At 40.1% G+C, this 26,087-nt stretch overlaps 1 protein-coding gene across 7 annotated transcripts in view; it reads left to right on the top strand.

Moving 5' to 3' along the window:
- DUSP22 (dual specificity phosphatase 22) overlaps nucleotides 1–24,543 on the top strand; it is a 57,223-nt gene extending 32,680 nt beyond the window's left edge. For 3 of the 7 annotated variants that reach the window (XM_011383236.2, XM_011383237.2, XM_011383232.2), the window contains 4 exons: nucleotides 9,304–9,353; nucleotides 19,062–19,136; nucleotides 21,525–21,696; nucleotides 22,180–24,543. In XM_011383236.2, coding sequence (XP_011381538.1) covers nucleotides 9,304–9,353; nucleotides 19,062–19,136; nucleotides 21,525–21,696; nucleotides 22,180–22,362 — 480 coding nt within the window. In that variant the 3' untranslated portion in view covers nucleotides 22,363–24,543. The remainder of the gene's footprint in view (nucleotides 1–9,303; nucleotides 9,354–19,061; nucleotides 19,137–21,524; nucleotides 21,697–22,179) is intronic. The other 4 variants (XM_011383235.2, XR_002777770.1, XM_011383234.2 and 1 more) reach the window with 4 other exon arrangements.
- Nucleotides 24,544–26,087: the final 1,544 nt, after the last annotated feature.

Genomic DNA, 26,087 nt, shown 5'->3' on the forward strand with positions numbered 1-26,087 from the left:
CAGCTGTTTTCTCACTGCTCTGAGCTCCGAGGCCCTTCTTGTGCAGCTCACACATTGGCCTTTACCACATCTAGCCTTTGCAAGTCATTCATCTTAGCCCTACCCACAAAGGACTGGCCAGCTCTTAGGGCAATTCCCTGCCCTGGGTCAGTGTTTCCTTCATTCTCAACACTATTTCCAAGGTCTAATCCTACATGGAGGATGAGACATTAGGCCCAAGGGATTGTAATTGTTATTTAGAAAAATTTTAAGTGCTGTGGATTGTGTCCAAGCCTGAAGACAAGTGGCAGTCTATAAAGTCATTAACTCACCTTGCAGTAGATTCATCATTTTATCTTAAGTGAGGGAGTATGAGAACTCATTTGTTCAGTACTTTGTAAAAGAAACCACAAATGATGTTCCAAGCAATGCTCTTTGCTCCCTGAGTAGAGAGCTGTATTTAAGAAGTCAGTCATCTTCTTGCCAAGAAAGTGAAGATGGCTCAGGCAAGTGTATTTGTCCAGGTCTAAGAAACAAACAGAAGAGTGAGCATCGCTCTTTCCACTGGTTCTCTTGACTCATCTGCTGTCAGCATTCTGCAGCCTGGTCTGTTTGACACTATATTTGCTGATAACTGAGTACTGCCATTGAGGTCGAGGCCACTGACAACAGACTTCCCTTCTACCATTTATTGAGCACCTACCAACTGCATTTAGTATTTAACATGTTACATCTTGTTTAAAAAGTCCCATGTTAGAGGGAAACTCCTCTGTCCCTCTCTCTTGCAGAGAAAAAGGAAGAGAACTGAGCAACGCTGATGATTAAGAATGTTGCAATTCTAAGAAAACGGTGTGGTATATCAGATACTTAAACATAGAAGGAAAATGTGATACACAAAATGATCTCCAAGTCTTCAAAATGACTTTACAAAATGTTACTGTCTAGACCAGGGCTTGGCATTTTTTCTACCAAGGGCTAGATAGTAAATATTTTGGGCTTTGTGGGCCCTAAGGTTTCTGTGGCTGTACACTACTGTCCCCTAGAGTGTAAAAGGAACTCTAGAGTCTAGATGATATGTTGATAAGCAGGTATGGTTTTGTCCCATTAAATACAGGTCTCAGTTTGCTAACTCTGGTCTTCATGGCCAGGTGGCCAGGAGCATAACTGGGATGGAACTTAGTGATTGGGCCAGCATCTTCTAGGAGCCTACGTTGGATCTGAAGCTTGGTGCCATTTAGTCCACAGTTTAATGCAAGAGTTGAAAATTTTTGATTATTTTGCCTGCCTTCACCTTAGTTATAATTTTCCATTATTAGTGAGACCATTCATAAAATTCTGCTCAGAACATTTAGAGCATGTAGAAAACTAAAGATGGAGGCCTCACTCTTTAAGACTGCTTGCACCTGGCCTGCCTGCACTGGACCATGACTCTGGAGCCAACAGTAGGTGCCTCTGTCTGGTGTGGGAACAGTGTTCTAAGTGCATATTGGATTGGTGGCCATATGCTTAAAATTCTAAAGTAGATCTCTCTTCCCATGTAGTCTGTCCTTCTCTTAGCAACCATTCATTGATGATCTTGGAAGAGAGAGGTGCTAGGATACAGAAAGAAAGGTGACTAAGATAGGATCTAGGCCTTGATGGAATTTGGGGTCTAATGGGAAAGACTGACAATTCCAAGAAGTTATTGTCCTCTGTGCTGGCTTCCTAGTGCCTTCCTGCTGGCTTTGTGTTATGTGTTGTGGGGGCATTTAGAACAGAGAGCTGGAGTCATTCTGAGGGGAGGGAAATGAGGTCAGGGAAGGCTCTCTGTAGAGGCTGGCAGGTTACATCGGGAGAAGTTTTACTGAGGAAGTGCTCCTGGGAAGAATCCTGAAGGAGAAGGGTATTCCAGAAAGAAGAAACCTCAGGAACCCTGGGGAGGGGTGGGCAGGAAAGTATAGGACATTTGGAGAGACTCTCAGACAGGCCAAGGCCTGATGGTGTGCTAGGGGAAGTAGCAGAGAGACAGCAGGTGAGGTCAGGAGGTAAGTTGTAGACAAGTATTAGACTTTAGAGAGGATCTTCTTTACTTTGTAGGCAGGAAGGAGCACCTGATTTTTGTTTGTTTTTTTGTTTGATTGTTTTGTTTTGCAGTAACACACATGATTGGATAAAAATTTACCTTTGTATCTTTTACACCTGGTATCTGTAGAATGCCTCTGAAGTATCTCTACTGATGATTTTTCCTGCTGATTTCTAAGCATCGGGTTTTCATGCATGATAATTTTTTGATATGGACATTTAGCATTAACATTAAGTAATACTATGCAATTACTTCGTGTGGAGACATTGCTGAAACTGGCTTTGTTTTCATGAGTCACACTGGGTATATCAGCAAGTCCTCGGACAGAACTGAAATCACAGAGAAGGCTTTCGGTGGTAGGCTGGAGCTGGCTTAAACCTCCCTTGCTGTCTTCCCATAACCCACCCTTGTTGGCTCAAGGAAATCCGATGTGCTGACTATGCCCACTTTAGCCTTTCATTGAAATAGCTGGAGCAAAAATAAGCTTTTGGGTCCTCATCTGGTGATCTGGCAAGTCAAATGTATGTCATTTTTTGACTAACCTGAAAGAAGTCAACAGGTGTTAGAGGTTTCTCATTTGCATTTTTTCTCACAAAATCACACCAAGGGCTAAATCTTATCTCTCCACTCTGACCTTACCACCCCTCCCCACCCATCAAGCACCACAGAGTTCTTGGAAGTTGTTATTTGTAGTCGTGTCTCCTAAATTTAGCTGGTGCAAGAAGAACCAGAGGCAAATAGGCACCTTAGGAGAATCCATCTTTGATTTGGAGCCTGGACTTAAAAACCATGTGTCATGTAGCATTAATAACCAAAGGGCTATGTTATCCTCTGTGGTCATTTTCTACAGTTATTTCTTTGAGATTTTTGTTAGGATATACGAACAGCTAAAAAGAGAGGTAGCCAACAGTCTTACCCCCTGGACTTTATCTGTTTTTGTTTTTTATGCTAACTTCTAGTTCTTAGTTGACAGACATGTAAGTTTCTGCAGATATAATCTTACTGAGGATATACTTTTGTAGTCTACTTATTCCCATTAAAATGTTATCGGCTATGTGAAAATTCTTAAATTGAGGGGAAATAATAATCAAATGAATGTGCCAGGTATTGGATTTGGCTTCCACATACATAAACTAGATAGAACTTTTCTATGCTTTCTCTGGAGAGAGACACTATGCAAAGGGGCTTTGGTAAAGGAGACTAAGGTTTTCATACCTAGCCTACATCTGAAAGCAATTTCAAGTCAGTGCTTGCTGTCTCTTTGGTCTTTAAGAGTGGAGCCAGACTAATTTTTTCAGGATCAAATCACCTTTAAATTTATATAAAAGGGCAGAAGTAGTCAAATTCACAGAGACAGATAGTAGAAGGGGTGTTACCAGGGGCTGAGGGTAGGGAGAATGGGGAGTTAGTGCTTACAGGGTACAGAGTTTCCATTTGGGAAGATGAAAAATTGGGGAGAATGCATGGTAGAGATGCAAATGTGAATATACTTAATGCCACTGAACTATATATTTAAAACAGCTAAAATGTTATGTATATTTTTATGTATATTATCTATATTTTACCACAAAAAAATGCAGAAGTAGTCTCAAGTGGGAGACTTTTGTTTTCTGTGATAGTGTACAGTAGTTCCCTCCCTCCTCATCCTAGGGGTATATGTTCCAAGACTCCCAATGGATGCTTGAAACCACAGATAGTACCTTGTGTATGTGTGTGTATATAAATAAATATATATACATTTATACATACACGCACTATAGTTTTTCCTATACATACACATATACTTTACGGCTTCTCTTTGACATATTCTAATTGCCAGCATCACTACTCTTGTGCTTTGGGGCCATCAGTTAGTAAAATAAGAGTTACTGGAATACAAGCTCTGCGATAACTTGACAGTTGATCTGATAACCCAGAGGGCCACTAAGTGACTAATGGGTGGGGAGCGTCTACAGCTTAGATGTGCTGGTTGAAGGAAAAATTCACGTTCCAGGTGTGACGGATTAGAACAGTGCAAGATTTTATCATGTTACTCAGGATGGCACGCAATTTAAAGCTTATGAATTGTTTATTTCTGGAATTTTTCATTTACTATTTCCAGACTGTGGTTTACTACAGGTAACTAAAACCTTGGAAAGCAAAACCTCAGAGGAGGGACTTACTGTATAAGCAATGGTCTTGCTCCCGGTCAGGTGTGGAACAGCCCAAATTTAAATTAAATTAAATTTTTTTTTTTTGGAGTCACATTTTTTGGGAATATTGTGAAATTAGCTCTGAATAGGGTCCCCAGTTTATTTCACTCAACTTGTTAATGGGTGTTAGATGATCATTGTTAATAAAAAGTTCACTGTTTAGGAACTGCAAAATCCAATTCGGCATGCTATCCTGATACTTCGTAAATGTGATTTTCAAAAAAATATATATCATCTCTATAGAAGAGTCCCCTCCTATGTTGCTAAGTGGTACTGGGATAAGATGAAAAACCAAGATTTCTAAGCATGTCAATTTTATTAGCAACTAAAATAACTCTTCCACTGCAGAAATTTCCGGACTCTGGACCCTTAGCGAGCACCACCTTCTTCTACTTATATTTTCTCTTAGATTTCGAATAGGTTGTTGCAGAGAATATAATTGTATTCCATAACTAGTTTTTGTTAGCTTTTCTGGGAGAGATAAAACAGATTCTGAAGGGCCTTATCTTTCGAAAAGTAGAATGTCAACTAGGTTCTTAAGAAGACTCTTACTTAATGATGTTTCAGAAAGAAAAGAACAGTGAATTTTAGAAATTGTACTTGAAACAAGCGAGAGTTTGATCTCTTTACTAGTCCTGAAATCAGAATCTTCACCCTACTTTTAAGTCCTTGCCTACATACCGTTTTGGGTGTATCTTTAGTTTCAGGCCCAAAGAAAGGCAAAAACTTACTTTTGGTGGTTACTATGCTTTTTGAAACAGAAAACTGAACAATATTAGAACTTTTGAGAATGTGCACTTAGAAAACTTTAACCATTTGTTCAAGAAGAGCCCCTGGGATACTTTCTAAACTCTTTTCTCAACCAAGTGATGTCTATTGTTTCTTTCAAAACTCAATACCAAAACTTCATCCAAAAAACTTTCTTTGGCAGATTTCACATAACTCTTCTGTATTTTCCTAATTTCTTTTTACATTATGTCATACTAATTGATGTGTTGCTTGGTATTGTGAATATTTAGTGTGTGTGGTCAGTGTATATAAGAGGCTTTTTCTTAATTCTCTACCTTTTCCCTCCCTGTGGTCCTCATCTTATCAGTATTGGTACAATTTGCTGAACATGTTAAGCCATTCAAAATGCCATATTGTCAGAAGAAATCGACTGCTCTTTGTCCCTCATAGAAATCACAACGGTCTTAAAGCACAGTCTGAGTCTCTTTCCTTTAACTGAGTTATTTTTATATTTCAGTGCTGTCTTGGTTCAGCTATCTAAATTGAAGCCTGTAACTTGACATTTATTAACTCCTTAAAAGTTCAATGTTAATTGGCTTTCTGGTAATCACTTTTTTGAAACATCATAGAAATTACTGAATTTTTATTTATTTAGTAATAATTTTATTTTAAAAAGAAGGTAACCAATTTTAGTTTGATGGGTTTTTAAAAATATTTGAGGTAGTATGAAGTAGTAGATAATGCATAGCAAATGCTATACTGATGGAAACACTCCTGCTATTTTTATAACTTAGGAATTTTTTCAGATTTTTTTTCTTTACTTTAGGTTTGCTATACTTTATATAACTTAGCTAAAAACATTCTGTCCCTCATCTCTGTCTCTACAAACCTCAGCACTAGAGAATGGTCTGTTGTTTAGGTCCAATTAAATGAAAAATTTATTCCACATCACATCAAAACATTTGCAGGACCCAGTCCGTTAATCCTAGGATAAGTTAAGTTCGTCCAGATTTCTGGTAGCGTTGAGATCCTTCATGCTGCCAGCACTCTTGCTGCTTTCTGAATTAGTAATTAACTGCCATGTGTTATACACATGTGCAGGCATCTGAAGCCTTTTTTCAAGTACTTTATGTTCTACAATCTGTGGCCTCCAAGAGAGATACTTCTTGTGCTTTGTTAATGACTAAGCCAAGATAAATACACGTTCTTAGGCGGTGAGCAGCTGAAGATTTTTGACAGTTTTGACTCCTTTCTATACTGCATTTGCATAATTTGTTCCCTTCTTATTGTAGATCACAGTGAGATGCTTCTTAGCACATCCCATTGGAGTAGACAGGCGGGAGACTGATATCTGGAGCATGTTTGTGCAACGTGCCCTCACATGGAATGGCTGAAAGTCCAGCTTTCTTGTTTCCGTGATCATCAGGATAAGACATGGGCATTTTACAATATTTTTCTTCCATTACACTATTCTTATAGTGTGTTCCGATGTTAATTGTCTTTCACCTTATTCTCATCATTCAACAAACATTTAGTGAATGCCTACCTTTATGTGACAGGCACCATTCCAAAGAAAGTTAGTGTTGGATCTTTGAGAGGACATAATCTTATGTTTTATACTTTCTCTGTCCAGCCTTAACTGTAGAGGATCCCCGAACTTGTGACCAGGAACTACTTTGTTCTTCCTTAAAAGCTTTATAGATGGGAAGCTGTAGCTGCCACACACCCATCCCACTAGTGAGGGTGAGGGGACCAGCATGGACCAAAGTTGCCCCTTCCTCCTCTGTCTCAGGAAGGGAGGGATACCCTTTACCATCTTTCTGCCCTATAGGGCTGGCCTCCTTTCCTTTTGAGCATTAGGCACCGTGAAGGTGAATGTGACCCCATTTGGGGGACTCTTAAAGGAAGCACAGTGCTTTCTAACTGCACCGCTGTTGACGTTTATCATGAATTCTTTTAATCAGCTAAGAGCTTTTTAGCCTCCCCTTCTGACCATTCTCTTCCTTTTCTCCGTTTTTTTGTTTTGTTTTGTTTTTTCTTTCTTCCCAATATATGGGCTGGACTGACTTTAGATTCTGCTACTTTAAAATTAAGTGACTGTCACTCAGTGTGTGTGACAGGCAGGCATTTTCATCCTATCTTAGAGGGGATCCACCTCAGCATCCTTGATTAATTTATGTTGCTCAAACTGATGATCACAATGGAGGGGAAGGTAGAAACCTAAATATCCCTCTGGAAGTATTAATCTGAAAGAGGTGAGGAAGTGTGTGGGAGGAAAAAATTTCACAAGCTTCTGGGCCCTGACCCACAGCCAAGTCTCATTTAAGTGTAAAAGAAAAAAGTCAATGAGTCATTTCAATGGTGGATGTATGAAATGATCAGTGTGTGTCTCTATACCAACAAGCTTGTTTGGCCTCGATAGAGGAAAGGAGTGAAATGCCTTTATTTTTTACAATATCATTTTCTTTTCCATTTTATTTCCCTTTAAACCACTGCTCTAATACCTCTCTGAGTTTGAAGGTTCTTTAGAACTTCAGACAACTGCCTTGATGTTTCTGATAGAGCACAGTGCCCAGAGTCCAGGAAAAATGAGTACAGACAGAAGGAGGCAGTTAGGGATGATGAAGTGAGACTTGAAAGAGGGAGAATCTGCTGCTTCACTTTATTCTAGCAGCTGAGCCTTAAATTTTACCTTTGGCATATTAAAGCCTGTTTGGTTTTATGTGAAGTGTTCTGTATGGATAAGCAACGGTAAAATTCATCATCTTCAAGACTCAAAGGAGCCTTCGTTAGAAGATGTAATGATTGAATCAAGCTGGAAAAATATATATATATGTAAATAAGAACTAAGGAAAAAAAATGTTTTCCAACCTCTCAAAATAGTGGGAGACATTAGGGGGAATTGTATCACTCATGTCTTAGTTACAGACAACAGGTTTTACTCTGAGCCAGTTTCAGCAGCAATGAGTTTGTTGAGAGCTTTTGGTCTCCTCAGAGGAACTGGAGAAACAGGATTTCATCTGAGGTTCCAGGAACAACACCCAGACCACATCACAGAACTGGCTCAGTAAGATCTGCTACCACACTGCCGCCACCTGCACCTGCAAAGCAGGTGTTCTTAACCCATCTGACTCTTTCTATGTCCTGTTTCCAAATCTAGCTCATGTAAGTGTGTCAGATGATGAAACCAGGTCCTGAGTTTGTACCCTAATAGCAAAGGAGATTGAGAAATGTGGTTTGTGTGGATTGTGTATTGGGAAAGTAGGATTCACTTGTGGGGAAGTATCAAAATGTGGATCTGTGCCAGGATTTGGGGCAGCTACAAATTTAGATGTTCCTTACAAGACTACATTAGCAAATACAGCACAGAAATTCCTAATGATAGGAGTTAACAGTAAAATTTTAATGATCAACTACAAAAAAATTCAAAAAATTCTGGATGTTATTTTATGACTCTCTTCAGTTTTTTTTTTTCTGTTTTCTGATATGTACACATACACACACTCACATACTTATTCATGACATGGTGGCAAGACTCTATGAGAGTAGGCTATCAAGAGAAGAAGGGATCAAAAATGGTTCCTCTTAGTTTTCATGAAGCCATATTCTTTTGCAGAGGTTTCTAGATTTTGTACTTTCACTTGACATTGAAGACCTTTTAAACTATACTTTAAGCCCTTTTAAAGAAACAAGCAGGTCTTTAATAAAACTCATTTAGCATTTTTGTGCAGCATAAATTTACATTAACATTTTTATAGATTTTTTTAGAGAACTATATGAAGTTTGTTTTTTCGAACTGTCCATTATTTTTAAAAAACTTAGTTTAGTACACAAAACTTTACTCCTCTGAAAATTGTTTTCGATGTATAAAAGCTCCTATCAAGTGCACCAGTGAAACTGTAATTCTCCTCATACTAAAATTTAACATAGAAAACTGTAACAACGTTATAGTTTTTAGTCATCATGTTAAGGTTTTTAATAACACTGGATTCTAAGTGAAATAGATTTAAAAAAATGTGGAATATATGAACAGGCATCTGAGATGATAGTTCTGAAAATTGTTGACACTTACCAGAAAGTACTCAATTATTTTACTCTTTTGATGTACCCTGTTTACAAGCTGTTTCCAACCTAGAACATGAATATTTGTACACATGACCACAGAAAATAACCAGGAACCTTAATTAAAGAGTTTTTCTTCGTTCCTTGGCAACAAAAGATGAGTAAAAAAACTTCTCCTTTTTATTTTTTATTTTTTTGATCTGAATAAATAGTTCCTTTAAATATTTTTCTGTACTGGATAGCATCTTTTATTTTATTTTATTTTTTATCATTCTACAGGGGGTTAAGTACCTGTGCATTCCAGCAGCGGATTCACCATCTCAAAACCTGTAAGTTTTTTTTTTTTTCTGTATTATTTGAAGATACTAAAAATGAATTAAAGACAGTAAAGTCAAATAAGTAAAGGACAGTGAAGTTATTGGAGGCAATGGGACCCTTGATGCTGTGCATAGCTGCTGCCTTCCAGGAGAGACCCTGAGGCCCACAAAAGTTTATGCTGCTGAGTTGGGCAGAACTGTAGCTGGAGGTGTGCTTCTTGTTTGCCGATCCTTCTGCTCTGCTCTAACTGATGAGATGTCTAAAGGAGAATCTAATTTTTAAAAAGGATACCTCAAACCAAACCTTTAGCATGTTCATCCTTTCTCTAGAAGCAAACCCTTAAAGAAGCTGTTAGATTTTGTGTAATGCAGCACTGTCCAACAGAAATAGAATATGAGCCACAAATGCAAGCCATACATGTAATTTTAAATTTTCTAGGAGCCACATTTAAAAAAAAAGTAAAAATAAAAAAGAAATAGGTGACACTAGTTTTAGTAATATGTTTTATTTAACCCAGTATATCCAAAGTACTATCATTTCAACCACATGCTCAATATTTTTTAATGAGATAGTTTACATCCTTTTTTTATATTAAGTCTTCATATTAAGGCTCTTTTTTTACATTTACAACACATCTCAAGTTTAGATCAGCTTCATTTCAAGTACTCAATAGCCACATATGGCTAGTCGCCACCATGTGGGACAGCATACTTCTAAAGCCTGTCTGAGTTGAGTGAATAGAACTTTCTGGTTTAGGAAAGTCCAATCCTCTATTCCTCACAGCTGAAATTTGTAATTGCTATCTTTTCCAGATCACAGCAGCATATAGAGACCCATAGGATTAGGCTTTGGCAGAATGAAGGTCAGGCCTCTGGAGACCTACAGCAGTTACAGCTTTAACACTCACACTCTTCAGTTTTCAGAAATGACCCAGAAAGATCATGACGTGGAGCAGATAACAGTTTTACTAAAGCGTGGATTTGAACCATGCAGACTGAGAGGCTGGGGGCAGAAGTAAAATATTTAGCCATTCGGTGTATCTCGCAGACCCCAACCTCAGCTTTTCAGTCTAGCCTTGTGCTGTCAGACACAATGACCCTCCTAGAATTACATGTCACTGCATTTCATCAGAGAAACTATAAGCTTTGGTGCCGTTTGTGAATTTGGGAGTCCATAGGCTTGTCAGGATTTATCCTTCATGGTTCTTGAGTTCTATTGCCTACAAATCCTATATAAGTACAGACCGCATAATCTTATGTTTAGTGTTCCTCTCTTGAAAGCTGTCAAATTGGAACATTAGCCAACCTTGATTTTTCATTGCTACAGTGAAATCACAGTTTATGCAATAATTTGGGGGGAATCTCCTTGTTTGAAAAAAATGAGGCTAGACCTAGGATAGATTGGAGTGAAGAAGGATGAGGGGATTGAGCAGGAGGACAAGGTGGTGTAGCGTTAGACCAGGAAAGGGCAGGGCCAAGTTAGAAGTGGGGGCAATTATGTTCTACCCAGGGCTTGTGTTTCCATGCTAACTCTCCATATTTCACAGGAAAAGTCAGTCTTTAATATTGAGGGTGGTAGAAGAAGGATTTTTCTGAGATCAATAGGAAAACAGTAGTAGCTTAGGTCTGGAAGGAGGGGAAGAGCATTAGAGAACTTCCTTGGTTACTAGTCGTGTCAAGAAACAGAAGTGGTTGGAAGGGCATGGTGTGTACGGAAGGAAGTGAGCCACTGCCTTTCTCTGAAGACCACAGCAATCTTCTGCTTGTGTTTTGATGGCTATTTTTAGACTGGTTGCTTTGCCGTTATCTCAAACTGAGATTCTAACATTGAATATATCAATACCTGATTGGAAATTTGACTCTTTGGAATAATCAAACTGTAATACATTCTGGATATTTGTTGTCAAGGTAGATGACCACCTGTACCTGAGCTGCCCCCAGGGCTTCTCAGCTTTGTTAGGAGCCAAGCACTGCACTTACCAGGACAATAACCCTGACTTACCAAGTGAAGACTGGGCATTGATTGAGTGGTCCTGCGTTATATGGACAAGTAAGCAGTAGACCTAGAATTAGATATCTCAAATATAAAACCAGTTTCATCTACTTTAGGCAAGTCATTTTAACCCATCTAAACTTCAAGTCTTTCATCTGAAAAAGGCCTGCCTTCACAATTTTGGAGATGAGATCATGTATGTGAAAATATTCTCTATGAACTCTAAGTACTTTCAAAAATAAGAGTATAATTTTACTCTACTCAAAATAAAAGTATATTACTATATCTTGAGAGTTATAGAAAAGGTAGTTGAAAATAAGTTTTGATGCTCAGGAAGCCTGCTTCATTTACTTGGAAGATGTGCTTACGTGGAAAAACCAGAGTGACAGAGAATGCAACAGCCGCTTCTCTGAGTTCCAGTCTTGTGGGTCAGTTCAAATCTTCTGGCAAAATTAGCCCAAACACAGTTACCTTGGGGCCAGAGGACTAACTCATAAGATTTGAATTAGTTCTCATCTGTCCAAAATATGTACAATGATTTCGTTAAAATGTATGGTTTGCCTTTTTAACCCTTTCCTTGTACCTGGATGAAAGCGTAAGTGTGGGAAACCAGTTTCCAATAGTTAATTATTACAGCATTTATGTTTGGGTCTAATGATAGGACTATGTGGAGAATGCACCATCGATGCTCTTTCGAGTCAAGTCCTACAATAGTATGATCTCTGTTTCAGTTGAAAAAGAAAGTCAAGATCATAACTCATTGAAAGACAGAAAAACTGACATTCTACTGTTTTAGTTATGAGTATAGGTCCTTCTTTGGGGAACTTAGTTTTAATCCCTTAGTAATAGCAAAGCTTATGTGTAAGTAGGGCTTTGAGCATGTAAATGTCCATGATTCTATAAATATTTCTTGCTGTACTAAGTTATATGGAAATTATGGAGTTAAGTTTGAATTTTGAGTGTACTTTGTATGTTAAGAGATAACTCATGAAATAGCTTGAGTTTCTCTTTACCTTTTACAAATATTTCACTGAAAAACATAGCATGCCTTCGAACAGCAAATATGCTTTCATGATATAATCAGACTATTAACTTAATGTTGGCATGCAGAACACTGACTCTTTATGTGACCTACCACACTTTGGGTAGCCTGCAAATATTAGGAGCCTATGAAGACTGAAATGAACCTTCACTTCTGTATCATCAACCAAAGTGGGTGGCCAGGAGATAAATACTCTTAATGCTCTGCTTAACAAAGTGAGAGGAATCATGCCTATCACTTGGAATATATACTCTGGGTAACCAAATTAGAACTAGTAGTTCTTTAGTCTAGGCACTTGTAATTCCTGATGCCTAAGAATTCCTACATTTAATGACAAAATAAATTTCAGAAAACTGTATTGCTTGTGTTTTAAACTTACAGATTTTTAAAATTATTTCCAGCTTTGGATTTTGAGATTTTATATCCTAAATCTTTACCCACAAATTTCTATACCAACAGGAATTCTTCTTGCTAATTATGCTTAGTTAGAGGTTTATGACCTTTTGAGACTGCTTTCACTTGGCATTCAGTTGCTGCAAACTCCCCAGAAAGGTCGGTTTTCTTTCTTGGCCTTATGCTTACAAATACCCCCATCTTATCTTCCAGGAACTTAATATGCATAAACCTGGTTTGAGGTAATTTTAACGCATTAAAATTTTAGCTCAGTTCCCCCTACCACCTTGCCTTGCAAAGTCAGGAAATGTGAAAGTTCAAGTTCTCATAGTTGTAATAACCCCCCAGACCCAGGCTGCTGCATTTTGCATGATTTGTCACAATTAGAGGCATCCTAGAATTTGTATCAAGTGCACACACTACATGTTCTCCCAAGTGGCTAGTGTAGGGTGGTTTGGTGAATTAAGGCTTTGGAAATATTTACATTTGCTTCCTTTCTATGCTTTCTTAGGCAAGTTATTTAACCTTACTTCTCTCACTGTAAAATACCTATCACAATTTTTATAGTACCAAGTGAGATAAGTAAAAGTGTTTTTTATGAATACTAAGCATTTCCAAGAATAAGATTATATTTTCTGTCTATTCAGGTAAGGAGTATTAATGTATTTTGAGAGTGGATAGTTAGATGTATAGTAGCTTCTTTTATTTCTTCTTATTTTAACATTTATTAAATTGGTGTTTTGTATTTAGACATCATTAAGAATGTAGTTATCTTTTTTAATCTTCTATCAAGTCCAGGGGAATTTGGTCTGTGCTGTGAAGTCAATAGCATTACATTGTTACAGTAGAGCCTTTTTGACATTCTGTGGTTAGAGAATTGAGCAGATCTCTAAATTTCTTGAGATTTTTCAGTGAGGAGAAGAGTCATTAGCAATACAGAGAATTTATATTTAAAATGTCATTAAAACTTCCTTGCCTTATTCCACCTCCCTATCTTTTTGTGTATATTTCTTTAGTTTAGCTGATGTCTCCTTTGCTCTTATTTCTATTTTTCTCTATTTTCATTATTTAAAAAGCAATTTTGCAAGATCAGAGCTAGGTAGTCCTTAGTGGCCCTTCTAGAGGTGCACATACATGTGCATACACACATGAGAACACCCATATGTGCTCACACAGGACTCCTAAGGACTTTGCAGTCCATGGAAAATGTGTTTTTTTTCATAAAACTTCCCTTATTTAACTTAAAAAACTCACTATTTTTAGTTTTAGCGTATGTCTTCCTAAGTTTTTTTAGTGTTGAACTATTCTCTCTGAAATGATGTTGTAGATGGTAGAGAGGGTTTTTTGGGGGTTTTTTGTTTGTTTGTTTGTTAGTTTTAGTTTGTTTTTTAAATAACCTTATCTGCCAAAATGAAAAGTAAGGTACAAACAACCTGATTGAAAAATGAGCAGAGGATCTGAATAGACATCTTTCCAAAGAAGACATACAGATGGCCATCAGGTACATGAAAAGATGTTCATCATCACTAATTATTAGGAAATGCAAATCAAAACCACAGTGAGATATCACTTCACACCTGTTAGAATGGCTGTTATCAAAAAGAAAATAAATAGCAAATGCTGAGGAGGATGTAGAGGAAAGGGAACGCTTGCACACTGTTGGTGAGATTATAAATTGAAGCAGCCACTATGGAAATAGTATAGCAATTCTTCAGAAAATTAAGAATAAAACAACTATGTGATCCAGCTATTTCAACTTCTGGGTATTTATCAAAAGATATGAAGACACTAATTCAAAAGGTAAATGCACCTCAGTGTTTATTGCAGCATTATTTGCAATAGCCAAGATATAGAAACAACATTAAGTGTCTATCAATGGATGAATGGATAAGGAAGATGTGGTACATGTATACAATAAAATATTACTCGGCCATAAAAAAAAAATGAATCTTGCCACTTGTGACACGTAGATGGACTTTGAATGCATAATGCTAAGTGACATGTTAGAAAGAGAAAAACAAATGCCAGATGATTTCACTCATGTGGAATCTAAAAAGCCAATAAACACAATGAACGAACGAACGAACAAAACCAAAACAAACTCATACATACAGAGAATAGATCAGTGGTTACCAGAGGTTTAGAATGTTGGGGATGGGTGAAAGAGGGGGAAGAAGGGCTTAATTATATGGTGATGGATAGAAACTAGATTTTGGGGGTGATCACTGTGTAATGTATGCAGATGTCAAATTATAATGTATACCTGAAACTTATGTAATGAAAATAATTTAAAAAGAAAAGTATGGCACACACATTCCCAATTTTTTAAAAATGTTGACAGTGCAGGAAATAGAAAAGTTGGAGAATCACTAGTATAAATGTGAGTTTTATGTGTTTAATGCTGTGACCTAATAAAACAGCCCTACCAGTGTCTGTAAAGGTGAAGAACATTCCTTCTTACTTGCTTCTGGGTGGAGTGAGGGCTTCACAGTCAGTGTTCTGGCTGGAGGGCACCAGACAGGACTGGGGGGCCTGGACTGATTTTGCCCCAGGAGAAAGCAGCTCTCTGATCTGAGCCTACTTTCCAGAGCCTGGGGCCAGATAGAACACTTCAACCATTTGTTTTTTTCAATCATTCTTTTCTGAGAGAAAACAAAATCTAAGGATGCTTGCCTTTTCTGAATTTTTCTCCTTTGCTTTCATGCATACATGTATAAACACACACGTATTTATACTCTGTTGAGGGGAGGGAAAAGTATCCTGATTCTTGTGACATGCTGTCAGTATGGCTGGCTGGGGGTAACCCCAGCTGCCCTTCAGGGCACTTGGCGAGATCCCTGGGCTCATGCAGTCACAGTCCTTATCAACAGGACAGGACTGCCTCATTTCCCCCAGTGGGGATCATAGCCACCAAGCCCTGTGGTCTTCAAGTAAGAAGAAATTGTTCGGCCTCAAAAAATGAGCACTGCGTGGTATGGCTTTGCTCGATCCACACACCATCTTTTCTGTGGGCTCTCCGAAGGTCAAAACCTGTCTAGTCCTGGTTCTGGGCCTCTAGATGGAGAGAGGGAGGGTTGGGGATGCGCTGGTCTGTGAGGAAGCCTAGCACAAACTAAGAAGGAAGAAGAGGAAGAGGGTCAGTCGCAGAGCTGTTGAGCTGTTGGCTGAGCCCCTAAGGAGGACATCTCATCTGAAGTGCCCTTCTGCCTGACCCAGGGTGTTCCCTTAAGGTTCTCAGCAGCAGCAGGCATTATCAGGTGAGTTTGTAACACACGTGTAGGTTGCACTTTCTTTCTGGATTAGTCCAGTTGGCTTTCCCAGGACAGAACTTATTCCACATGTCTTTGTATGGAAGTAAAGGTACAAAATGAGAAGCAAAATGAAGAGCAGGAATAGGGAAGCTATGTTCATTGAAACAGCTTGTGGTGGGATGGTGCTTCAGATTGTGCTTCTGCTTCACATTGGAGGATTGAGCAATATCAGGACCAGAGTCGCGGGTATTTCCCACTGTGGAGGAGGGAGTTTAATGACCAGAGCTTAGGCTTATGTCATTAGCTTCCCTGGAAATAATCCCCCACTCCTTGGAGTACACCAAAGCAGTAGCAAACACCCTGTCTCCTGGCTTTTCTTGGAAAAGGCATTTCTAGGAATGTCTGCCTGGCTTGGCCTCATGCCTAATGTGTTTATGAGTCAGTTTCATGACAGGGCTCTGAGCCGTCCCTCATTGGTATGATAATGCTCCTGAGCCAGGGCTGTGAGCAGGCCCTCTTAGAGATGCTTGCCCTGGGGCTTTGTAGCCCTTGCCACAACAAAGTGGTGGACAGGAACTGTCCATGAATTTGCCCTGGACTTAGTGCTTGATGCAGAGAGAGCTGAGAGAGTAAAGGGTTTGCAGTGGGTGGAGTAGGGGTACCTCCTCACTATTTCCTCAACTCCTTCACACACTTTTTCTGGGCTTTGGAAAGTTTGGATGTTGCCCAGCTGACCACGCCCATATCCTCTTATTCTGAGATGTGGCAAAGCGGACTCTTGAACCCAGGTACATCCCACAGGTTTTAAGACCTGCGTTTCATTGTGCATGTGGTTTGGGATGTGCAGATGTAAAAGTCAGATATAAGAAGTTGTTCCCGTTTGGACGTTTCAAAAGGGATTCATTTGTCACCTTTGTAAGATCTTGGTGACTTCCAGAACATTGACCATGTCCCTCAAAATACCAAGGCCTGCCTGCCTGGTGGAGCACTGGTAACTTTTATGTCACTGGGTGACCTTTGCAGTGTTCTGAGGCAATCTGTGATTTATTCAGTTATTTAGGTAATTGTCATTTTTTTCTAGATTTGCTTTTTATTTTCTGGTAGTTGTGTTCTTCCCTGCCTGTCTTATTTCAAATGCAGCTCTCCTTGACCAGAAAGAGACCCACAAAGGACAGGCATGGAGAGGCCTCTCCAAAACCCTTGGATGCCGCAGTGTGGCTGGCCTAGTGGACAAAGACGTGCATCCCTCAGCTGCTAGCCTACTGTCAGGGGTGTGTTCTGGGTTCTGGGCTGCCTATCCTGGTCCTGGGATCTACAGTCAAACCCACCCCACCTGTCTACCGTATGCACTGGCCTACAGAGAAGAATAAGTCACACTGCATAAACCATGAAGCAGTTTGAAGATGAGCAGCTGGTAACCACTCCTAAGCCAGAAGAATTGGCTCCGTGTTTTAAAAATTGTTGAATTAGTTGCTGATATCAGGTAGATTATATTTGGCTATAAGTAACAGAATATCTGATTGACAGTATTTTAAGTTATAAAGATATTTATTTACCTAACGCCCTGACCAAGAAGCCTGAAGCTGGATGCTCTTGGGCTGCACATTAGCTCCCTGATGTCCCTGTTTCCACCCCACTGCCCTTTTACTTCAGGAACCTGTCACCTGTGGTTACAAGACATCTGATGCAGCTCTAAGCATGGTGCTCACTTCCAGTTCCCTGGCAGGAAGCCTGGAACAGAGATAGATAGCGTTCCTTTAATCAGGAAGGAAAAACTTCTCCAGAAGTCCCCATAGCACAGCTTTCCCTTTAACTTCTCTGTGGCCAGAACTGGATGGAAGATGGGATATTCTTAGGGACTAGGCACCTTGCTGCCCCAAATAAAAACATACTCTGCCACCATTTGATATGTTAAAATCAGAAGAGTTCACTGCAAACTCCAGATTGCTGGTTTTGCTTGAGAGAGAGGAATCGCTGAACACTGAACCTTTACTCCTACCTGTAGCACCTTTACCTGGCCTGGTTTCTGCTGGTCATATCTTCCCAAATGCTCACATCCCTCCACATGACTCTGCTACCTGACTTCCGTGGGCTTTTGCTCCATACCCTTGTTCTGGGGACTCTTTCATTACTAACACTTCAGATTTCAGGATTGCAGCAGGAATCTTTTTTTTTTTTTTTTTTTTTTTGACTGCTTTATACTAAGCCAATCTTTGGGAATAGAATTGCAATGCCTTGAGTCAGTTTGCAAGTTTATGTCTTACAAGCATTCGTCCATTCGTCCCTGGGAAATTTAACAGATGCATGTCTTGCAATCCTCTGGTAGTTATATTTCAGGTGAGAGTCTGGCATCTTTGGGTTAGACATTCCACTGATGACAACGTCATGCCTGCGTTTGGTCTTAGAATGTGTGTGCATGCATGCACCTATACAGTTCCTCTATTGCCTGCTGTTCTAGTCTATCTGGGCACCTGCACTTAGATTGCTTCATCCCTGAATCTATTGCAGCTTAGCAAAGTCCCTGGTAAGAGTCAGTACTCAATCAGAGCTTACAGGGAGATGAATTTAGTCCATGGGCAACTTCAAATGATTTGCTGCTTTTTATAGGCCATTCAAAGGTAGAAGACAATGAAAAGCAATGGGAGCTTGCCTGATGTGGGCACCTTCTTCACTTGAATGGCTACGAATGTCCATAGCTGGTGTTCAGGTTATTGGTGTGAGGTCCCTGGTGGGCTGCTGAGTATTTCTGACCATGGGGCTGGGCAGAAACCACCCTGCCACCACCACAACCAGTCACTTGCAATCGTGTATTTCAGAGATTCCTTGCAGAGAAATTCTGAAAAGCCCAGAAGATGGGTGGCTGTCCCTTGCCCTCAGTGTTGTGTGTGATGTATCCAAGGCTGAAGCCACTCCAGCCCTACATAGTGTGACCTATGGGAAGCTGTGGAGCTATGAGACCTTAAGAAACCTCAGGTGGATTTTTCTTTTCATCATGTGTAGGGTAGAGAAATGCCACTTCTCTCTTTTTTTTCCACCCCCAGATCAAGACATTTCAAAGAAAGTATTAAGTTTATTCACGAGTGCCGACTCAGGGGAGAGGGCTGTCTTGTACACTGGTATGTATGCCTCTTGCCTAATAATGCTTATCATATTCTGCTCAGCTTAGTTTCTCATCAAGTAGTTTTCTGTGTAATTAATTAGTTTATCTCCTAATAGCTTTCTCTACCCTCTAAATCTCAAACACATCCCACCTGACCCCTCCTGTTTGTTAGTCATTGTTTGCTTTTGTTGAAAGAAAATCTAAATTTTTTATTCCTTTTAACTTAAGATTTTCATTTTCACAGTTTTGATTTCTGTAGAGACTGTCAAGGTTACTAGACAACAGAATCTCCTTTTCTAGCCTACCTCTAACATTTAATCAGAACAGCTTCCTGAAAAAGAGTACATATTTTGTAAGCACATTCCTGAAACTTCAGTGGTCTTTCAAAACACTGCAGAGATTTGATCGCATATATGGGTGTTTAGTATTACATTACTATAACACCTAAATGACCACTTCTTTTTTGTTTGTAGATTCAAGCATTCATGTATGTTTGGCTTATTACTGCTTTGCTCTGAAAAGATCTGAACAGACTCTTAGAATTAAACAGTTTCTATACAGCTACCCACCTTCAATCAGCCATAGTTTGTGTGTGTGGAAATATGTATGTGTGTATATGTATATACACACATATATATGCATGCATGCACGTGTGTGTATATATATATATATATATATATATATATATACACATACACACACACATATGTGTATATATATATATATATATATATATATATACACACACATACACACACACATATGTGTATATATATGCTATGTAAAGAAAGCTGTTATAACACATAACCCAAGGACTGCACACATAAAGTTCTTACCACTGAACCTGGCACATAGTAAGCTCTCAGTGAGTGTCAGCTCTCTCATTTTTACTACCTCTAATAGTCATCCTAATAACATAACTAATTTGTCTAGGGAACCAGCAGCCAATGTTCTGGAGCCAGAACTCTGCTCTCTGTTAAAGTGTAGGCTGAACGTCTCCCCTCTCTGTCTTGAATGAGGCTTGATATTAACTAACAATCTTTTAAGTTCCCCCAAAGAGGTTGCTGTTGCAGTGAAAACTCTTTAGAAGTGCTAAGTGATGTCTCCTGGGGAGTGTTGCAGCTAAGATTGGTGGCTGTCCTGCCATGACAGAATCTATTGAGTGATATCCAGAGGAGTCATTCATGAAAATTGAAATTTGTTCTAAGGGCCAATAGATAGATTGCTTTAAAAATGGTGTTCTGCAGTTTTATGCAGTTCTTAAAATACTGATTTTTAATTTCACTTTTAAAAAAGAGTAGGGCATGTTATAAATACAAATTGTAGGTTTTGTAACATCATTTACCTTTGCTTTAAAGCACTTTGGAGGCTGCCGTTGGAGCCATTTAAAGGGGAGTTTTGAGCTCTTATGCCTGGGCTTCCAGGGCTCCTGGTGAATTAGAATCTCCAGGGTTGCAGTTAAAGAGGGTGTATTTTTTTAAAAGCTCTCATTATTTCTACTATAAAGCCTAAGGGAAGAGCCACTACTTGAGAATGGTTTACTATTATTATTACTATTATCATCATTATTATTTATATTTAACTGTGTGTCTGATATTCTAGGAATTTATATTTCTTACAGTTGTGTAAATCAGAAGATAGGCTTTTCTAAAAATGAGAAATTTGCTAAACTTCCCCATCTTAAACCGTTGGTAGAGCACTCTGAGTCTGACGCAGCACAACCTTTCTGTGACCACCTTAATTTGCATATGTATTTAAAATTCGTCTCCTTTCTCAGCCTGCCAGAGATGATTAACAGTTATTGTCTGCAGAGCATCTACCTTGACCCTGAATCTCAGAGCACACATGGAGTATGCCCGCTGTGGTGCTCTGCTTAGTTATTCAAGAAGAACAGAATATTTGGTAATGGCTTCTATATTTAAGAGGTTTTTTAAGTTATATTTTTGGCCCTCACATATCTAAGAAAGCCAGATTTTTTTAAACGTAAAGCCTTCTAAACTGCTGCAAGTTATAAATGGATTTCTTGCATAGATCTCAAACCCCTCAAGTTCCTTTGCTGTGCTTTAGTTATTTTATCTATCCAAGGAAATGGGGAGTATCTGAAGACTAACTCATGAGTGATAGAGAATCATAACACTGAAGTGTCTGGAGCAATAGCCAGCAGAAAATCAATAAAAAATGAGGCTAACAGATAAAGAATGCCTCAGATTCTAGTGTAATAAAGAGAAGCTTGTATGTTTCTGAGTAATTTCCAGGTAACGTTGGTTTGCCATCCACTCATAATCCAAGGCAGGAAGATTTTTTAAAATAAGGTCTACAGAATCTCTTGCTCCAAATGGATCAGGAAGTAGACTTGTGGACCCTAAACCTCCCCTGCCCATGTGGCGTTCTCTTGGCCCTACAGCCTGGCCGGTGTCTCCAGGAGTGTGACTCTGGTGATCGCATACATCATGACCGTCACTGACTTTGGCTGGGAAGATGCCCTGCAAACTGTGCGTGCGGGGAGGTCATGTGCCAACCCCAACCTGGGCTTCCAGAGACAGCTACAGGAATTTGAGAAGCATGAAGTCCATCAGGTAACCATGCTCAGGGGCCTTCGATGATGTAGGCATTAGCCCCTGGGAAGATGCTTCAGTCTTCCTGTACACTCCTAGAAGCATGGAATTTGAAATTGGAAAGGCCCGCAGAGGGCATCTGGTCCAAGGATGCCCCACATGCATCCCCATCAAAGTCATCACTGATCCCTTGTTCACCAACTGCGGCCACAGGACATTGCCCTTTACCATCTTCAGTAGGCCCCATGTCAGCTTCTGTTTCTTTGCCTTTGGGTCAAATGTCATTTTCTTGGTTTGATTTGTTTTCGTGTCCTCAGGCCAAAATGTTGAAGAAGCAGCGATTCTCTCGCTTGACACTGACTGGCCAACCACAGAGCTATGACTGCTCAATGCTCATTTATTTCCCAGTTTACATGTGGCAAAATCTGTACCATTAATAGGTTAAAGTCTACATGGATGCAAGTGTGTGTGTGACATTTTGAGTTTTGTTTTCAACTTCTCTAGTACCGGCAGTGGCTGAAGGAAGAATATGGAGAGAGCCCTTTGCGGGATACGGAAGAAGCCAAAAACATTCTGGGTAAATATAAAGAGCAAGGGCACATGGAGTCCCAGCCTGGTGCATGGAGGGGGAGCAGCTTTCAGGCCCTGCCTCCTCTGGCCTACAGCAACTATACTACAGAGACCTAACACTGCAACCTGGTGCCTGCCTTTCCACTGGGCCTCCTGGTGTGCTGGCTGCCACCTCAGAGGACAGGAAAGGGAGGGTGGTGAAGAAGGTGGATCCAGGCTTCTTCTCAGGACCCCACCCAGCCCTGCTTCAGGCCCCTCTACTCGGCCCACTCCTGCCTAGCCAAAGCCCGCTGCACTGCCTGGATGCTGCCCTATTGCCCACACTGCCGCGCACCTCTGTGCGAATGTGTCTGTGCATGTTGTGAATGTATGAACAGTGCTGGAAAAGACAAAATCCACACTGCCAGGATTGGTGTCTCCACATTTCCCTTTGTCCAGGACTCCACATGGAAGGCTTTAAAGTTGACATCTGAAAAGCTGCTCATTCAGAAGCAGCCTGTACCTGTGAGTACACAGGGAGGAGGACTCAGGGGGCTGAGCAGCTGAAAACAGAAGCCTCCTCCAGAACCCAGGGCAGCAGGAGGCCCAGACTCCTTCCTGAGGGTAGTTGCAGGGTTTTGGAAGGTGGTGGGGTTGGTGCTCTGAGCATTGCCTCTACCTTAATGAAAGTGCCCCAGGCCTTGGCTCCCTGCTGCCTCAGGTCAAGGCTGGGTTTTCAGCCCATCCCGTCCCAGAGTTCTATTTGAAGTGTGTTTTCTGTGGTACTGACTACATTTTAGTTCCATGGGGGAGCACTACCACTTCAGCCAAAGCTGTGTGCCCAGAGCACCCTTCCTTTCTCCTTCCAGCTTCACTTAACTCCTAACCTCTTGCTGTTCTCACTCTTCAAGGGGTCTCTTCTCACTTCTCAAGATTTGCATGCACCCTTAGGAATTAGGAAGAAAGAGCACTTATTAGGCACTCTAGCAGTTTGCATTTAAAAAATACATTTAAAAATGCCTGAGCACATATTAAGCACCTTTGTATATGCTGTGGATTTGATATTTGATCTCAGCTACCTCATTAAATATTTTCTGACAAGGTGTTTTTTGTTATTCCAATCAAGTCTGCCTCTTAGTTGAAAATGTTTGGTCATAACTGCTTTTAAACCAAAGAGAAAAGCATCAGTATCATTGAGCTATTTAAAGTTTCTGATTTGGGCTCCAATAATGCTTTCTCGTGGATAAAATTTCACATTTATGCCTGGGCCAACAGGCCTGAGAGCATCTATAGTTTGCAGCTTAGGGCAGCAGGCATCTTTGTATGCTGTGAGCAACTCTGTGATCCAGTCCTTTATACCAGCTCAGATTGTTTAAGCATGCAGAACCATAAGAAATGAAAAAAATATACTCGGTTTCTCCCTAAGAAGATATTGCAATCCATTTCTCTGATTCTACATATAGAAAGAGCCCCTGAATAAAAAGAGCAGTTTCCTCATGCAGTTATAGGATATGTCACAGGAGAGCCCTTTGGGGAACAGGGAGAATGAAGTCACCTGACTCTACACACTCATACGGGCCCTAGATACACAATGAAAAAGGGAAACATGACCATAGAATTATCCATCTACAGCTGAAACAATTTGCCTATGAAGTACATTTTTTCCCTTCAATCAAAAAGAAATGTATATATGTTAACTGAAAGAGTATTTAGGATGTCAGCTTGAATGCTTAAATATGTGTGTACATTTATGAACATCAAAATATATTTTTAATATTTGTTGCCAGTAATGTTCTTTTTCCACAGCCACACCAGGAATTCTGAAGTACTGGGCCTTTCTCAGAAGACTGTAATGTCCCTGAAGTTTCTGAAATATTGCAAAACCACAGAGTTTAGTCTGGTGCTGCCAAAAAGAAAAGCAACCTAAAGTTTATTTTTAAGTATCCAGATGTAATTTGTAAATTTGTTTGTTTTTCATTTTAAACTAAATACATGTATAATCGTGTTGTTATACTCTTTAGCAAGAGAGTATATTTTTACCTTAATTTCTCTACTGCAGCTATTTCTTTAACTTTAACTTCAATGCCTTTAAAGCAGTCTCAGGGCCCTGCTCTACTGTTGTGGTTGCTGCCTAGTGATCACGATTGCTTCTTGTGATGATTGTGCTGTGTGAACTCTGCTCATGTGTTCTTAAATTCCCCAGCTTGGGATATACCTCTTGGTGTGTGTTTTATCTATGGTTTGTGTTCTCCGTGGTGGCATTTACCAAAAGCTACACATTTTTGTTAATAAAGGGCAACTTAGCCACATTTAACTTCATGTGCAATTCATTCTTCCTTAGCTGAGGTGTGGATGTCGGCACCTCATGTTTCTTCCTATGAAGGTCATGAAGCAGCTGCAGAGTCTGCTCCTCCAGCGATCATACTGGTTTTATTTTAGAGGCTACTCTTTTCCTCTAGAAGGTAGTGCAGCTGACCCGAGGAAAGTGAGAGAAATTAAACAGAAAGAAATTCAGATATTGGAGTTATGTTTCCCCTGCACAGCGTGGGAACTGAATAGCTGGCACCCCTGGAACTACGGCATTTACCACAGGTAACGCAGCCCAGGCACTCCGTGAACATCTGCTGCACATTGTTGAATGAAGTTATTCTGATTGTATATTCAGCTTTTAATTTGAAAAAACACAAACTGGCTCAAAGAGTAATTTAAGTCAATTTCCTAAATTTTCCTTGTCTAAAGAAGGGGTAGAGGGAGGGACAGAAATTTAACTTTTTATTTCAAAGATAAGTTTGGCTTGAACTGAAGGCAGGTATACATGGGCCCTTTGACTGTAGGTGGCAGGCTTGCCATGTGTTCTAAGTTTCTGTTTCTAATACCTGGAAGCTCCTGCCAAGGGGCTCAGGGGAGGAGCTGGGAGCTGTGTTGGGGTGAAGAGGACCCTCCCTCTGCTGACAACAGGCCTTGATGGCCGTGAGATGATATGCACTGATCAGTTTTGGGCATTAAAATGCTTATTCTGACTCAGCAGGCTTGCCAGGGTATAGCACAGGTAATCCAGTTGTAGGCACCTCTGAATACTCCCATGTGCCAGAGCTAGAAGCCCAAGACATTTCTGTTAAGATAGTATTGACCATGCTTAGATGTTAGAGATAGAAGCTCCTTCTCTGTCCACGACCATACCAGGTGTTTGGGGTCACACTGGAGGTGGGGAATGGAACAATCCTGCTGCTCTGGGGCCTTGGTTTGTCAGATGACGTGGTCATGGAAGTTTTCTTAGGGTAATTTTTCTGTGATTTTTTTGCACACATCCTTTCTAGCCTGGAACTGAGAGTCATGGCCAACAGTGGAGGAGACTTAAGTGGGCCACCTGCACCTACCTCTACCTCATTCAGTTATTTGCTCATTTACTTGTACTCACTACATTTACTTTATATTCATCACAGCAGGTGCTGTGGGATTCAGGCAGGATGCACAGATACACTCCTGATTTTCAGAAACACTTGGTGGGATTGGCAGTTAGGAGAATTGGCAATTACACAGTGAGTCATAAGGAACAGTATAGGTGTTCCTGGTGTTATGTGTAGGGAAGGAAATGAAGAAATACTACTCCAGTTTTGGGGTGAGGGATGTGGTGTTCCAGAAAGGCAGCTCAGAAAAAGTGATACCTAATGTGACACATGAAGCATAAGTTCTGGAATTAGCTGGTCACAGTGTGAAGAAGGGGAGTCCAAGCAGAGGCCCAGAACTTGTATTAGCCTGGTAGCACGAGCGAGCACCATGTGACTGACTAGAGCAAGCAGCAGGGGTAGGCAGCGATGGCAAGTGGTGCCGACAAAGCTGATGGAGACACAAGCAAAGGCTCT

The sequence above is a fragment of the Pteropus vampyrus genome, unplaced genomic scaffold, assembly GCF_000151845.1.
Source record: "Pteropus vampyrus isolate Shadow unplaced genomic scaffold, Pvam_2.0 Scaffold509, whole genome shotgun sequence".
NCBI classification, from domain to species: Eukaryota; Metazoa; Chordata; class Mammalia; order Chiroptera; family Pteropodidae; genus Pteropus; species Pteropus vampyrus.